Raw genomic sequence first — 15817 nt, forward strand, 5'->3', positions numbered from 1 at the left:
ATCCACTTGGGTTTACTCTTGAGAACATACAAACGCAGCCACCAGATCACTCACCTCTTCCATGTCCTAAACAAGGCTACGAGAACTCCCTGTGTGGAGGTGAAAGGACCTGTGCAAGCTGACAGCTTGGTGACATGAAGCTGATCTTCAGGAGAACACCAAACAGAGCAGGCACCGATATTATACAGCAGGGCTCCTGGCCTAATTTCCATCATAACACAGGGACTCTGATTCCTTAATCAACAAAGTGCTTCTCCAAATAATTCACAGCCTATCTCAGCTGGTTTTACTAGTTATAGCATCTTAAATGTTATCTCTCAAAAAAAAATAAAAAAATTAACAGTTACCCGAAGATCTTTGTAACATCAGAAATATCAGCCTACAATCACAGACTCTGTGGGTGATATTGCTACGTATAAAGGACAACTGATAACGACTGGGATTGCAGAGCTGTGTCTCATGAGCGGTTTCGGAGGACTCTGGTCCACATCAATGTTTGGCTCTCAGGCTGCCCAACTCTGCCTGTTCTGTTCTCACTCCTCACATCAAAAACTACCTCCTGAATTCACCTAGAATTTTTACAAAGAACACATCAATGTATGCAAAGAATGAAGGACACGAACAGAAAGCCTTCGGCTGATTTCACCCGTAGGATTTTTTTAAACTATTCCAAAGAAACTGTACACTGAGCAATCCCATGCAGTCAGATGAGATGCAGAGATGCTTTCTGTTGCATTCCTCTAAGCACCACATTTCACAAGTATTCCCAGCCACATAACTAGCTCACACAGCCATTATATGCGATCATAAATTTATGCTATTAAATGTACTGTGTATTAAATGGCCACTTTGACATCACATATACACTCAGCTTGCACACACAACTGTATATGCAAATCAAGCACGTAACTGCACTGCTCATTATGGATCTGGGCACTGTCCTTCCAAAAGCTGGACCTGAACGTAGATCAAGCTTGAACATTCTTTGTTAGTTCAGCTGAGATAACACTATGTAAATTTACTTGGAACAGGGACAGATTCCGCTTTTGGATGCACGTCCACATCTTCTGTTGGTTCCAGGAGGAGCTTTCAGCAAAACTGGGAACAGGGATTTATCCTACATAAAGCAGGATTATGATCTTTTTGATCCTTGCTAGAGCAATTTCAGCTGGAGAATCGAGCTTGCTTACACAGGATGGTATTTAGTTGAAAGCTGGTAAAAAGGTGGCTTTTTAGCTACCTTGTCCTTTTTTCCTGGGGTGACTCCAAGGAAAGTTCCATCAGCTGTTCTGACTACTAGGAATTCTCCCATCCCTGTGCAGTAACAGTTTTAAAGTTCTCAGGGAAGAGGGTAAATATCAATTAACTTTAGTAACCCACAGCAGCCACAGTGGTCAGGGGCTGCTAAAAATAGAAGAACAAGAAAACATAAAAATTGGGAATATTTTGTATTGCAAACTGCTGCTGGGACCAGAAAACACAATCCTCCAACTATGGTAATGAACACTTATTTACATTAAGACAAGATACAGTTCCAGACTGAGCTTCCCTGGACAGTCTGTCAGGTACAAAGCAATGCACCTCAGAGATCTCCAACCACTCATAAAGACAGGTGCCATTAGAACAGCCTTCCATAACTTTCTCTATCTTAAACAGGTATTGTCCTTTTCAACAAAAGAAAGGAATTGGACCAGCAAATTTGATATCCTTGGAAAACATTTTCTGATCAGGCACATTGGTAATAAAAGTCCTTATGAATATCAGAATTGGTGAACGAGCCCAGAGCAAAGCAGAATTCTGGTTTTGCATCTCACGCCCAGAACTTAGTCAACAATGTTGCTTTCTTTCTAATTATGTAGTAGAAACTCAGGTGAGCACTTAGGAGGGAGGCAAGAAAAAGGAAAATCCAGAGAGGGAACAGAATAGAAGAAAGTAAGGGAAGAAGACAAATGGATGCAAAGAACAAAAAGGAGTAAAAGCACCAAGAAGAAACTAAACAAACATGAAATACATGAAGAAGAGCAAAAGGACCAACAGCAGCTTGGAACAAGGATTTCACAAACAAGTAGGAAGTAAGGAGGCTTGAAGATGGAAGAAGTGGAGTGCAATTGTCTTTAGGGCTTCTGTTTCCTCATCTATCGTTACTCATTTTCAGTCCTTATTTTTGGCTACTTGTCTTGTATCTCCCAAGAAAAATGAGTGTTCACTGGTTTCTTTGAATCCTTTCTCCTTTCTTCTGAAGGGAAAACGAAAAAAAAAACAAAACAAAACAAAACAAAATCAGTGTAATTAGTCAGGTTTTCTTTAATATTCATAGGGAGCTGACTATCACGAGTGAAGGTTCTAAGCCACCTTCCCACATTTCTAATACTCTTGTGCAAACCCCAGTTTGCTCATTAGAATTTGTTAGTATAAATCACAAGCGACAGAGGCAGACGGGACTTTGCATATGAAGAAGATACAAGGTTCAATTTAACAAGCATTTACCAGGAAACTTTACCCTCAGGTGTTTTTAAACAGGTTCAACCCATATTCTTTGTCTGTGGGAAAACCACCTAGAACAGTAGTTTTTTGTATGACTGCTCTGAGTCCTGGAAGCGGAGCACGTACAGGAAACTTTGTGGGACTTAAAAGACCATAGATATTAAGAATAAATCATGAATGTTATCAAAAGTCCCTTTAAACAGATCTGTCCTTTTTTTTTTTTTTTTTTGTGGGAGACAAACTGTTCTGCCCCTTTTTCTTCACCCTGAAACAGAGGCGCTCAGTGCTGTGCTACAGATTGAATTTGATGGGAATACTTGAGCATTTCCCAGTGATGATCCTAGAGGAGAACGTGGCAGAAGTCTGTCAGTCATTCTGCTTCACAGAGAGGGTCAATGTTGGACTAGAAGCCTTCTCCTCTGGGATGGGAGCAGGTTCAGGTGACATATCTGTGGGAAAGAAAGCCCTGAACACACAGTTACAGATGGGACTCCAGGCAAACAGACAACTCTCCTGCCAGGCTTGGTAGAAACAGAAAAAAACGCCCTGAGATGCGTAGGAATCAGAAGGGGAAAAAAAGAGACAGATGTGATGTCAATGAGGAGAGTAATTATTTCACTGGAATGTTTTGATGTTGATGAGAAGCTGGAAATTTCCTGCTAGCAAGGAGCCAGGAACAACTTCTACCATAGGTGCCTAAGCTGAATTATCTTATACACCTGGCAAGGTCAGCAGCTATGTAAGTGCTATCCAACAATACTGAAAACTGTCAGAATAGTGAATTTCTTGGGGTTTTAGGCATCCCAAAATATCAGGGAATTAACATTTTAAAAACTGAAGTAATTTTTTTAAGTTCTGGTTTGAAATGAGAAGCCCCATCAAAAAACGTTGCTTTTTCCTCCTCCAAAATTTCAAGCTGATTTATTTTTCTGATGCAGCTTCTATTCATGGTATTAGTACTTATGATATGGGAGCCTCCCATGAATTTCTATTCTTACTGAAATTTTTCCATGCAGTTCTAATCATCTGCATCCTCACCTAACAAAAGCATGATGCAGCTTCACTTAATTTAGCTTTTGGTGACAGAGACTGTATTTTAGGCTCCTGGAAAGCTGTATAACGCTTACATCGAATCCCTAAGCCCACCAGTGAGCACAGGTATAATAACAAAATCTGTATGCAGTATCACATAGATAAAGATGGATGGTAGAGTTTCTGAGGAGCCAACCCAGAAGAAAAGTTCTCTCTAAGAAACTACAGGAGAAAAAGGAGGGGGGAAAAAAAAAAAAAAGGTTTGCATCCACAACCACCAAAGCATTTTTCAGAAAACCCATAAATCTCCATCTTGGGCACACGATTCTGGAGCCCCTGTGGCTCTCAGGTTGTTGGCCTAGTTGAAAAGGAATCAGTGATAAACAGACTAAATTACACACATCAGAGATTTAACCCTCTAGAATGCTCTCTAAATGAGGCACATAACTAATTCATTGTGTGCAGCACACAAGCTGACAGGCTCTGTGCACATGATAAAATCCTCTAATTCTTCAGGTTTTTGTTCACAAAGAGCTTGCCCACATTTCAGTACCTCTTCAGCAGAGGGGAAAAAAACCTAGCATTTTTCCTATATCCCTGAATAAATACATAGAGGAAGTACTCAATGAATTTGCCAGATTACACAATACACAGCATGGTATGAGTGGGTTCCTTCAGCAAAGGAAGGAAAGGTTGAAGCTGAATTTTACACTTTATTAGTGCGTGGTATAATACACCAATTCTTCTCACCCCTGAAAACTTTATTTTTAAATTATGTTTTAACTCATTTAGCTATATCTGGAGCTATTCTTTCTCGGGAGTCTAAAATGGTTTCTTCCTCTTCTGGCAGAGTTCACTTGATTAATTTCTGCCTGTTTTTCTCCAGGTTGTTCTATATTCCTTCTGAGCACTCTGCAGTGATAACAGTGTTTGCTGTTGTTTGGGAAGGCTATTGCTTATTTTTGTCTCTCTCAGATCGTTTTTGAAGGCACTAAACAAACAAGTGGTACCCAACACTGACCTTGTAGAACCCCAATGAACTCGTTATTAAAACTAGAGGCAATGCTGTTAACATCACTACTCAGTGAGAACAATCTGTCATCCCCTAAGCTGAGCTTTTCTTATAGCACAGTCTAGCAGGGTTGGATGTTTTGGTGGGATTTTGTTGGGGGAAGAGGAGGGCAGGCAAGAGGGGAGGTGGGTGTTACTGTACTTTTCAGGGAAAAATCATTAAGAAAAGCACTGTGCAACAGTTAATTAAGTCATTAATTGTCTCATGGAGGAGCTGAAACATATAAAAAACTCGGGGCACTGAGAAACAAAAGCAGATACAGCTCAAAATGAGGCAACAGGACCTACATCTGTGATTAGTCTAGCAGCTGGTTTTGAAGAAGTGACATTTCTAAAAGGTGTGTCAAAAAAATTACCCACTTTCGGTATTCTTAACAATTTGGAGACATCAGTCACAATTAGTACAAATTAAAAAGAGGGAATAAGGTCAATGCTACAGTTGCTCAAGAAAAGCATAACATTTCTGCTTTTTGGACTTACTTCGCTCAGAATTTGTAATTAAAACGAATCCTTGTCTGCTACTGCAACCAAAATTGTTTTCCATCTGCTGCAAGGTTATCAGAACACACACTTTTTCCAGTTCCCAATTTTCTCTGTACACAGGAAGTGCAAAAGCAATTTCGTTTCATTAAAAATTCTTATTAAAAGTTTATGTACTGAAAACTCAAAATCGAGAATAAAAGAGACAATAAACAACATGAGAGTATTTGTTATTGAAAAAAGTAAAGACATGGGAAATAATTTCAGCATCCAAGGACAGCATGAAGTAGCAGCAACTTTAAAACAGAGAGAAGACAGAGAAACACAAAACCACCATTACCTTGAATTCTTTTTCAATGTTGGCCAACTTGGCAAGTTCATTGCTGAGTTCTAGAGCAGTGAGTACTGGATCTTCACTGGAGAGGGAGAGATAGGCCGGGCTCGCCAGTCCCTTGTATGCGTTTATCCTCGACCTAGAGTGACTGAAAGAATCATGTTTTTGCTTCTCTGTACAGTCATTGCATTTGCAGAAATAATCGTGAGGTCTCTCTATCCTCGCTCCTTTCATCAGCAGCATGTGCACGACTTCGTATTTCTGGCAGTGGGCAGCTAAAATGATGGGGGTGATGTCTGGAGAAAAGCGGGTTCCGTCCTCGTCATAGGAATAAAAATCATCATCCTGGAGCTCCTGCTCGCAAGGGCTCAGAGTCAGTCGCTTGTTTACTGAAAACCCAGGATGATTCAGGATTGCTTCCACTATCCTGATGTAGCCCTTGCTGATGGCGAGCAGCAGGGCATCTCCGATCCGTGCCAAGTTCTCTTTTTTCAGCAGGAGTTCTGTCACCTCCAAATGTTCGTTCCCCACAGCGAGCTGCAAGGCGTTTTGGCCCATGTAGTCAACGCAGTTGACATTCAGGGTCTTGGACTCCTCCAGCATTTTGCGCACCACGGGGATGTTCCCGTACTCGGCCGCGTCCAGGAAACGCTCCTCCTCAGCCGTCAGGCTGGTGCCCCTGTTGTTGAACATGAAGGCCGGGCCTCGGATGGCCTGGCGCCTTCCCTTTTCCCTCATCATGGTCATACGTCTCAGGGATGGACTCTCCTCAATGTACCTAAATGAAAAAAAAAAAATAAAAACAAAACAAAAAGTAACAGAAATTCACTGTGCTGGTTATTTGCAGCTTCCGCTTCTCCCGTGGCTAAAACAGTGACAACTAATTTGCCCTTGTCATTTGCCCATCTATTGACAACCGATGGTTGTCCTGTATTGTGATCACTCTGCCTTCACTCTTGCTTGTCTGCAACCTACAGGTTCAATGCCACAGGCTATTTGTGTTTTCTCAGCATGGTCAAAAATTTATTAATATTTCTTATTTTATGTAAGACATCGCTTCTCTTCATAAACCCCTCTCAGCTCAGTGCATATATAAAATGAAAACACATCTACTACACTACTTTCAGTAGTAATTAAAACTATCCATCACAGGCATTCAGGCTGATGGTATAAGGCAGGTAACATTTGTGCTTACTATATTGTAGATCACACAAAAGGGAGGTGAGAACACATTTCCTTCATGATGTCTTGCCAAGCAACACATAATGAAGCTGATCTCACACCTACTGTTACTACTAGAAACATTTAAACCTGGAAGCTTCTACTCACGAGTCAATTTGATCAAACTACAAGCCTTTGAAAAACAACAGTACATACACATTCAGTAGACTTCCTAATTAAACTGCTCACAGATTCCAGACTTCAGGAGTCATCCAGCATAAACTGGGAGTGGCTCTCACTCCACTTAGGACTCCTGCAATGTTGTGGATTTTGTTGGTCCTATTTCTACATCTACCATTCCAGCAGCTGAAAGAAGAGAGCTAAAATCATTACATGAGTGTATGTATATATATTTAGTTAGTTACAGAAGTTCCCATGCATTCTTGCAATATAATCAAGAAAAAAGGGAAAGCCAAAGAGCTAATGAATGAAAATGAAAACTGGGATGAGAGGCCGCCCTGGGAAGAGAAAACCTGAGTGTAGGAAAGTGAGATTGTTTAGGAAACAACACTGAGAACCAGGGAGCCTGTGAACTCTCTGCAAAAAAATGGCTGCAAAAGCAGAAAGAGGGAGAAAAGAGAAGGGGAACACAAGAAAGGGTGAGCAAGCTAATTTGGAAAACACAGAAACTGGAATTATGAACCAGTGAAGGTATTGGCTGGGAGAACAGGCAGATGGGATGCTGAGCTGGATCTAACTAGGTAAGGAAGCTAGAGACAGGACAGGAGGTTCAGAGCACTGAGACCAGATAGGAATTACAAAGAAAATGGGCTAAAGGATGAGAGGTTGAGGAGCAGACACTGCCTAACTGGAGAAAACAACAGGAAACAACTGCCTGGCAAGGTCCGAAACAACAGAATAAATGGAATCAGGCTAAAGAGGTCACAGCTGGGGGAAGAACAGAAGCATTTACACCTGCCAGAGCAGAGGCCAAAGGCCTGGAAAGGTCCTCAGGATACTATAATCTTCCTTCATCACCCTCTGCAAACAAATGTGAAACCCCTCAGCAATCTCCCTTTGCTTTCTAGTGCAGTTCGATAGTGAGAAAGACAGTCTCCAGCTGCTGTCAGCTAATCCACTGATAAAGATCCCTATGAAGGGATAGGGATCACTTGGGATGATCTGATGGGCACAGGAACACCAAATGCAGCTGATAAACAATGTAAGAGTTAATGGAAGGTGTGCTTTGAATACACATAACACTATGTATATATATATATTTATATGCTACATAGAGACAAACAGGCCTCATAATTACAAATTTGGTCCTTAAGTCCTATATGCCTCTGTTTCTCATCTTTAGAAAAAGAACAGCTGGCTTCTATTTTGCAGGAGCATTGTGAAAATTAATTTATTCACTTTGGTGAAAAACTCAGATACAGGAGTAAAAGGCCAGACAGAAAAACCGAAGAGGAAATTAATCCTTCTACCCTCAGTGCATGAGAAGAGGTGTGGGTCCGTGTAATGAATGCTGAGGGCAAACCAAAATATTAAACTGCCCTTTTTAAGCAAACCCTGTCAGTCTGAGAAAGGACAGAACCAAGGGGAAAATGCCACATGCACCTTTGGGCACACAAAGATTACCCACTGAAGTGGGCAGAGTGGAATCTGCATGGGCAGCTGCAAAAGCTAAATATCCTGAGGACCTCAAGTTCATACTCACAGCCAGAGGAACAGCCTCCTAAAGGCTGTTTGGTTGGTTTTTGTGAGTGTGATCTTTCAATAGCAAGCTTTGCTGCATTAATACCCCACAGAATACACCCCTTGACATCACTGGATGCAGCAATGTCAGCCCTAAGAGTTTTCACTGGGCAGAACTAATTCCATTCAGGTTGGGAGAATATGTCTGGCCTCCCAGCTATCTGCATCAGCTGCAATAAATTCAGCAAAATGTAAAATCTTAATCACTTTATCACAGCTACAAATATCCTAAAACCCAGTCAAACAAATGGGCAGCTCCACTGCACACCAAGTGAAGAGACTGTGATGCTCATTATCAAGGGCAGGTCTCTTGTGGGATGAAGCATTTGATTTTTCCACATTTTCAGCTGTGAAAATGGTATTTTTGGACTACCTGAAACAGCCTGAGTGGCACTGCAGTACAAGCAACGCTAACTGCTATTTACTTTTTGAAATATGTGGCAAAAGTGCTTTGGCAAACATGACAGGATCCATTTTTCGTTTTCTTTCTCTTCTGTACCACTTTCTTTAAATCTATGAAAAAAGGCAGCATAACAGAGAGGATTTGTGACTCTTAAACATAGAATTGATTTAGTGTCTTAAAGCTCAGGCATATTTCCAATTTAGGAGTACTCAGACAAAGATTTGAGTGCACATGGTGAACAGCCACACTATGCTATTACCTTATTCCCCAACAAAACCAGAAGTAAAATCACTTTTTTTTTCCTCATAGTTTCCTTTTAAACAAGATCTTATTGCCTGCTATGCTGTTACATCTCTATTCTTCCTCCACATCCAAAACCATATAGGAATAGAAACGTAGTTGTTTACTGCCATGTTATGAAGAAAAAAATTAAAAATGCAAAAAAGACAAATAGACTCATGCTCACTTCTTGATTTAAGGCTCCAAACTGCCACTCCGAATCTCATTTATCTTTCATGAAATACATAACAACAGATTTTCCCCTATATATTCTGTTTAATTTTTCAGCATATTTTGAAATACGACATTTATTTTCATTTTATCTATCTTCCTTTCAAAACCCACTGTCAGACTGAGGTGATTCATCTGACTTCCATAAAGAGAGCTATACCCTTTCAAAAGTGTTGCATCAGAGCATCTTCCCAATAAGGAAGATATCCTTAACTATAAATCTTGTGACAGAAATGATATATTTGAAGTGACTGCAATATCTTCTCCAAATCAAGATGAACGTTGCTTGGTATTTCAATGACTAAAATATTGCCAAGACATCCCCCCCCCCCCAAAAAAAAAATATAAAAAGCAAAAAATCTTGTACAGCACCACACAGCCAGAAGGCTTTTAGGTTCATCCACACCTCTCTCCTCTCATCTTCCACTTTTCCCTCAGCAAATTCAAAGACTTCAAAGCCAGCACAGCTCTGGTCAGAGTACTGTATGCAAGAAGCATCAGGTACAAGGTCCCCTATTCCATTTTCTGCTTTCCTCTTCGTCATCTGATATTTTTAAGCTATCTCAAAGCATTAAGAAAATACTTAAAACTTTAAGTGTTTAATCATTTTCAGAGAATTTTATATGTAATATTTGCCAACTGAAATAATCAAACCAACAAAATCTCAAGTTGGTTGTCTCTAAGTATCATTAGACTGGCTTAAAAATATGATTAAAATAGAACTAAGTGTGCATTAATTACTAGTGTTCTATTTCCAAAGCCTTTTAAGTTCAGACTGTCAACCCTGTCTCTGTAAAGAGCTGACAAGTGACATTAAAGGAAGGAAGGAGAGATGGAAATCATGATGCTTCTCTTCCCAACTGTTCCAAATAGCTGAAAGAACGCACAAAAAAAATACATCTGTAGGATGCATGGCAAAAACCCCACGAAAACACCAAGTAAGAAAAATGCCCAGTTATTCTATTTTAATTATTCAGTAGAGATGAGGAAGGATGGAATCTGAGATCAGTCATGTTAACTGACCTGTTTCACCACATCTGGACATGTTTTATCTGGATTTATTTCCTAAAGGATCATAATCACCTTCCAAGACCTTTACCGAGTGATAAGTGTCACAAGCTCTCAGACAGAGCAACATTACCTACACTCTGAACAACCAACTGGTTCATTACATACCAGGTAAATAAGACACAAAGAACTATCCTACATTATAACATATTTCTGTTTACCTTAAATACTTTCATCTAAAACGTGTGACCTTCGTACGGGAAATAAAAAATTACTTGAAAGAATTTTCTGCTAAACGAGCAATGACCCCTCGCCTCTTGTGCCTTGAACAAATCACATTTACTATGAAATTACATTGCATCACATCATTGCCTACATACAGGGCAAGATATCTGAGCAACACAGCAACTGCTAAAGGCTGGAGAAAGCCTGATGATCCCTCTGCTTCTTCCATGGGCTGTTTCAATGACAGAATCCTTCTCTGTTCCCTGCCTTACCCCTTCTCATGTTCAAACTTCTAGAACTGCAGCAGAACAGAAAAGTGGGACAAATAAATGACACAAGAGTTCCTTACTCCTTATCCTGCTCATTATCTCATCTACAGCAATCCAAAAGATTTATAATCTTGTTTCTAAGTCTATTCTTTGAACACTGCAAACCACATAAGTAATTCTAAAAGAAAAGGAGAGTAGCTGGAGAAAGAGGAGGTTTCATTCTGGGCCTTCCCAGATCCATAGAGCAATTTTCTAACATTTGTGCTGAAGAACAGGCTGTTATTCTCCCTGAACTATTAAATGCAATAAAAGATGGCATCAACAATTTACAAGCAGTTTACCCCACTGCTGAACTACAGTACATTAGTGATCCTGATTCTACTCTATCTCTGAAAAGGAAATGCAGTCCAGTGATTACAGAAAGATCAGATAAGTCCATCATGCCCACGGCACTTAAAAGCAACACCACCAGAGTCAGCCACAAAGGAGATGAGGATTGTGAGTCTTGGTCTGCTAAAAGTAACCTCTAAGGCCCCAGTTTTAAAATTAAAGATGATAATTGCCTTAAAAAGTGAGTGCTCAGACATGCACATACATAAGAGCAGCATTGTAGCTTGTGACATCTGAGATCACTTAAACTAAGCAACTTCAAAAGTCTTGTTACAATCCCAGGAAAAGACTGTGCAGTTCCATGTGAGGAAGCAGCTCCTTGCTCGGTGCAGGGCCACAGGCAGGGCTGGAGGGGCAATCCCCCAGCCTCATTCCCTCTCCCAAACAAAGGCTTTCCCATCCCTCCAAGCTCTGCTACAGCCATGTGCCAGAAGAGGCCGCTGGTTAAATTTGTTTCTTCACCAGTAAAAACGGTGTCACCTTCATCTCTTGTTTGCATGAAAGCCTGCACTTGTTCCACACAATTTGGGAGTCCCTGCAGCAAACCCAAAATGCATTAAATGAGAGGTTCCTTCTCCCTTCTGTGAACTACTGCCTGGGCTTTCCAGAAGAGGGAGGTGAATTGAGCTAACAGCAGAACATAAATCAGGCCAGCTGCAAGATCTTAGGTCTATACTCTCCCACTGGTCTGAAACGACACAATCCATCATCCAAAATGCCCTCGTGTCAGCTCACAGAAGTTCTGGCTCCAAAATGGAAAGAATTAGTCAAAAAACAAATGGAACAAAATACAGTGAGATATCAGGAGGAGGTGTACACACACTTAGTTTGTTCCATCCCCTCCCGCCCCACAAACTATGCAGAGCTTTTTCCTACCATTACTCTTCACTAACTCCTCAAGGGAAAATACCATCCATCTGAATTCCTGTGGGAAAAGAGGACTAGATCTTGATGACAGGAGGGCATCTATACACACACAGAGCAAGGAAAATATCTCACCAGGAAAGAACCAAGTTAACAGGGCTGCAGCAACAAAGAATTTTAAAGCTCCTTTGGAACTCAGTCCTTTACTTGTGTTCTGTTGTTCCAGTCACAAAACTCTGCTGTGATTTTCAGAGATACTCAGAATATAATTCAGATACTCAGAAAATCAGGCATCTAATGCCTAGAACATTTAATTTACAGTTTTCATCCACTTTTTTCCCACTGGGACATATAGTACCTCGTGAAACAAGTATTACATCCAGTATGCAGTCTTGGTGGGAATCTGAGCTTAATTAGTTTTTTCCAGCAATATTTGGCACAGGAGGGAGCCAGTTGTACACTGACAGGTACCTTGCACAGGTTGCAGCTTCCAGAAAGAAGACATTTCAAACACCAACTAAGTCTGTCTGCTTGTGCAAACTACTTCACATCTTCCTGCCTCTTTCCCCTCACACCTTGTACTGAATATTTAGACTACAAATTCTTCCAGATAAGGATTCTCACCCTGGCTTTGTGTACACTAAAGCTTTACATGTGTCAACATGAGTGCATTTTGAGCAAATTGATACTCAGAAATAAACTTATCTTTATTTCATTAGCATACCCTCTGATTTTAGGCATTAGCACCAAACACAAAATGTTACCCCAGGAGAAAAATCCTAGTGCCATACCGAGGATGACCACGGGCACATAACAGGGAAAATGTTAGTTCTGGGTCTTTACCTCTGTGCCCCAATAGTTCAATAGACTCCTACTCAATAAATTAACGTCAGCCCTTTTGCCAGTCCATCTGAAGCACTCCTCTAACAGACTCCCAGGACAGGACCACAAGAATTATACACCAGGAAGCAATTCCAAGAGATGGACCTTGCTCCAGGCTCAAATACCTACAGCTGTGTGAAGTGAATTCCAGTTTGATCCCTTGGTGGCATAATACCCATTTCTTAAAGAAAGGAACGTGCCAACTATTCTAGAAGGACACTGGGGATCCAGGAGTTTAGGACTCATACCTTATAATTCATCTGAGCTAGCTTCAACTGTCTAAAAATAAAGTGTCCAAGTCTAAACTAATCCTCCAGGCTCTTTTTATGGTGGATAAAGACAGGCACCTCAAGAAAGAAGACAAATGACTATGCTGCCTTTCCCACTGCTATTTCCTCTCCCATTCCATCAACTATAAGGGAGCCTAGACAAGCAACTCAAGCACAACTAACTTTCTGACAGGTAAAGACACACGAAAGGTCAATTCACTCGAAGTCCAGATTGCTGGGTACAGGGTACTTGTGAAGAATTTCTGCACTGGGATGGTAAAAATCACTTTTATTTGTGATTATCCTATTGTATGCACCACCCTAATTATTTCTGTACTTCACAGTTGTCTCTAGGGTGATTTTAATTAAGGCTTCTTCTATAAATGCTGAATATCTTATCTTAAAACTCAGCATGTTTGCTATCTGGTAATTAAAGTATTTAATTAAAAACTAAATATTGTCCTGAAAGCATAAAATACTCAAGTAATCCTCAGAGGTATATCTATCTGAACTGCAGCATGCTATAAAAATAAGTGAATAATTCATGGACAACCTACATTTAACAAGTCAAGGAAAAGAAAGTTAACATCCCTACTAGTAAAACTGAATATCTTGCAGTAAATCAAGTCATGGTCAAGATCTTTATATATATATATATGACTGCGTCTTAGAAAATAAACTTAAATTTTGGAAAAGCACATCAAACAGGATAAAACAGGATAAGATGCATCCCAAGAACCAAGTATTTTCTGCACAGGTGTCCTAGATTTCCGTGGGGAATCTGTCTTTACCACAGCATAGACTTGCAACAAATACACAGATCTAAAGGGGATGCATTAGCACCGCCGAGTACAAAAGGGTGCAACGGGTTCGCAAGACCTCAGCTGAACCAATAATCAGGCAATTTCTCGGCAGCTACACTTGTATCCAGGGGAGGGGGGGAAAGGGATGGAAGAGATGGAATCTCTTGTGCCCCGGCACACGGGGCAGAGGGAAAGCCCAGGGGCTGGGGAGGGGCGCCGAGGGCAGGCAGGGAGCGGGCGATGCCCCGAGGGCACTTTTCCCGGTGTCCTGGCGGTCGGACGGCGCGGTCCAGCCCCTCTCCCGGCGCCTCCTGGCCCCGAGCGCCGCAACTTCCCGGGAGCCGCATCCCCGCGGCCGCTCCGGGGAAGTTCCCGGCCGGCACCCTCCGAACACCCCCCCGTCCCCGGGCCCCACTTACATGGTGCTGGCAAAAGGGGGGGGCGGGTAGTAGCCGTAGGGCTCTCGGAGGGTTTTGACAGCCCTTTGGGGTGGCGGAGGGGGCTCCGGCCCCCCATTGACGCCTCTCCAGCCGCGGCGCCGGCGCTGCTGCTCCTCTTCCTCTGCCCCCTCCTCCTCCTCCTCCTGCTGCGGGGGGAAGGTCACTCTCCCCTGCTCCTTGCTCTTCCTGCTCTTGCTCGACATGGTCAGGGTCTCCTCAGGCGGCGGTGCTGGCGGCGGCTGCTCCCGCTCCCGGCCGGCCTCGTCCTGCGGCGTGTGCGACGGGGAAGGAGGCGGGAGAAAGAGGAGGAGGAGGAGAAGGAGGCAAGCCCTGCCCGGTGGGGGACAGAGCACCTGGAGAGGACAAACTCCTCGGCACAAAGCCGCGGCCGCCCCTCCGCCCTGTGCTCCCGCCGCCCGCCGGGAAGGCGGCGCGATGCGCAGCCCGGCAGCGGGAGCCGGGAAGTGGTGCCGGGGAGGCGAGCGAGACACAGGGCTCCCGGCGGCGGCTCTGCCCCGCTCCTCCTCTCCCTGTCATCATCCCTCGCTAGGACAGCATCGTCACGGAGGCAGCGGGGCCGGGGACGGCACGGCCGCCTCCCGCAGCGGGCGCTCCGGAGAGGAGGGCACGGCCCCACCACACCTCCATGGCGGCTCGGGGGGCGTGAGGGGGAGGCGCGTTGTCCCGGGACCGCTACAAATGTCCCTCAGCCGCCCCCGCCTTCCCGCCCACCTGAGGTACGGCCTTTTCCCGCCACGCCCGGGCTCCAGGTGTCGGCACTGCCGATGTGCTGAGGGAGCCCTCAGGATGTTCTCGCTGTCGGAGAGTCCCTGCAAAGCCGGCCCCGAACCCTGAGGGAGCCGGGGCTGCTCGGCTCCGGTAACAACGTGAGGCGGTGGGCTGCCGGCAGCGAGGTAATTATTGTTAAAATGGCCCGAAAGCTGTGCCCAGCCCGATCAAACCCTCACAAAGCTCGGTCGTTACTTAGAGAAATCCTCAGCCCCACGGTGGAAACAGAGAAGTTGAAATTTTCAGGTAAAAAGAGATACTTTTGACTGACTTACGGAGGGTAAAAGCGAGCCAAGGTTCCCAAGGTGTTCCAGATGTCTCTGCCTTAGACTTGACTGATTTGCGTGGTGCCAAGCTGGAAAACAGTGGGAGGATGCTGAGACACCCATGGCATGTAATCAGAACTAATTATGCTCTATAGATACCAGTCACAAAGACTCTTGCTGTACAGAGATGTACTACCTCTTCTCTTCTTGTGAGGGGTTTTTGGTGTGTTATGCCATGGGGAAAGTTATTCTGTGACAAGACTGCAACCCTGTTAAAATCAAGACAGAGCATGTGTGTTTTTATACCCAGAGCATCCAGAACAGTACGTACACACAGACCACATGTGTCAAATTATATATAATAAAGATATTTCTT

General features: G+C 43.1%; 1 protein-coding gene across 2 annotated transcripts in view; it reads right to left on the reverse strand.

The window, feature by feature from the left end:
* TRPC3 (transient receptor potential cation channel subfamily C member 3) overlaps positions 1-15481 on the reverse strand; it is a 36126-nt gene extending 20645 nt beyond the window's left edge. The window contains exons 1-2 of one of the 2 annotated variants that reach the window (XM_051804945.1): positions 15451-15481; positions 5408-6179 (exon numbers count right to left, since the gene is read on the reverse strand). In XM_051804945.1, coding sequence (XP_051660905.1) covers positions 5408-6148 — 741 coding nt within the window. In that variant the 5' untranslated portion in view covers positions 6149-6179; positions 15451-15481. Of the gene's footprint in view, positions 1-5407; positions 6180-14365; positions 14914-15450 lie in introns of those variants that run through there. The other variant, XM_051804946.1, reaches the window with a different exon arrangement.
* Positions 15482-15817: the final 336 nt, after the last annotated feature.

Source organism: Manacus candei, unplaced genomic scaffold (genome assembly GCF_025592945.1).
Source record: "Manacus candei isolate 608988 ecotype Guabito, Panama unplaced genomic scaffold, ASM2559294v1 h1tg000062l, whole genome shotgun sequence".
Classification (NCBI taxonomy): domain Eukaryota; kingdom Metazoa; phylum Chordata; class Aves; order Passeriformes; family Pipridae; genus Manacus; species Manacus candei.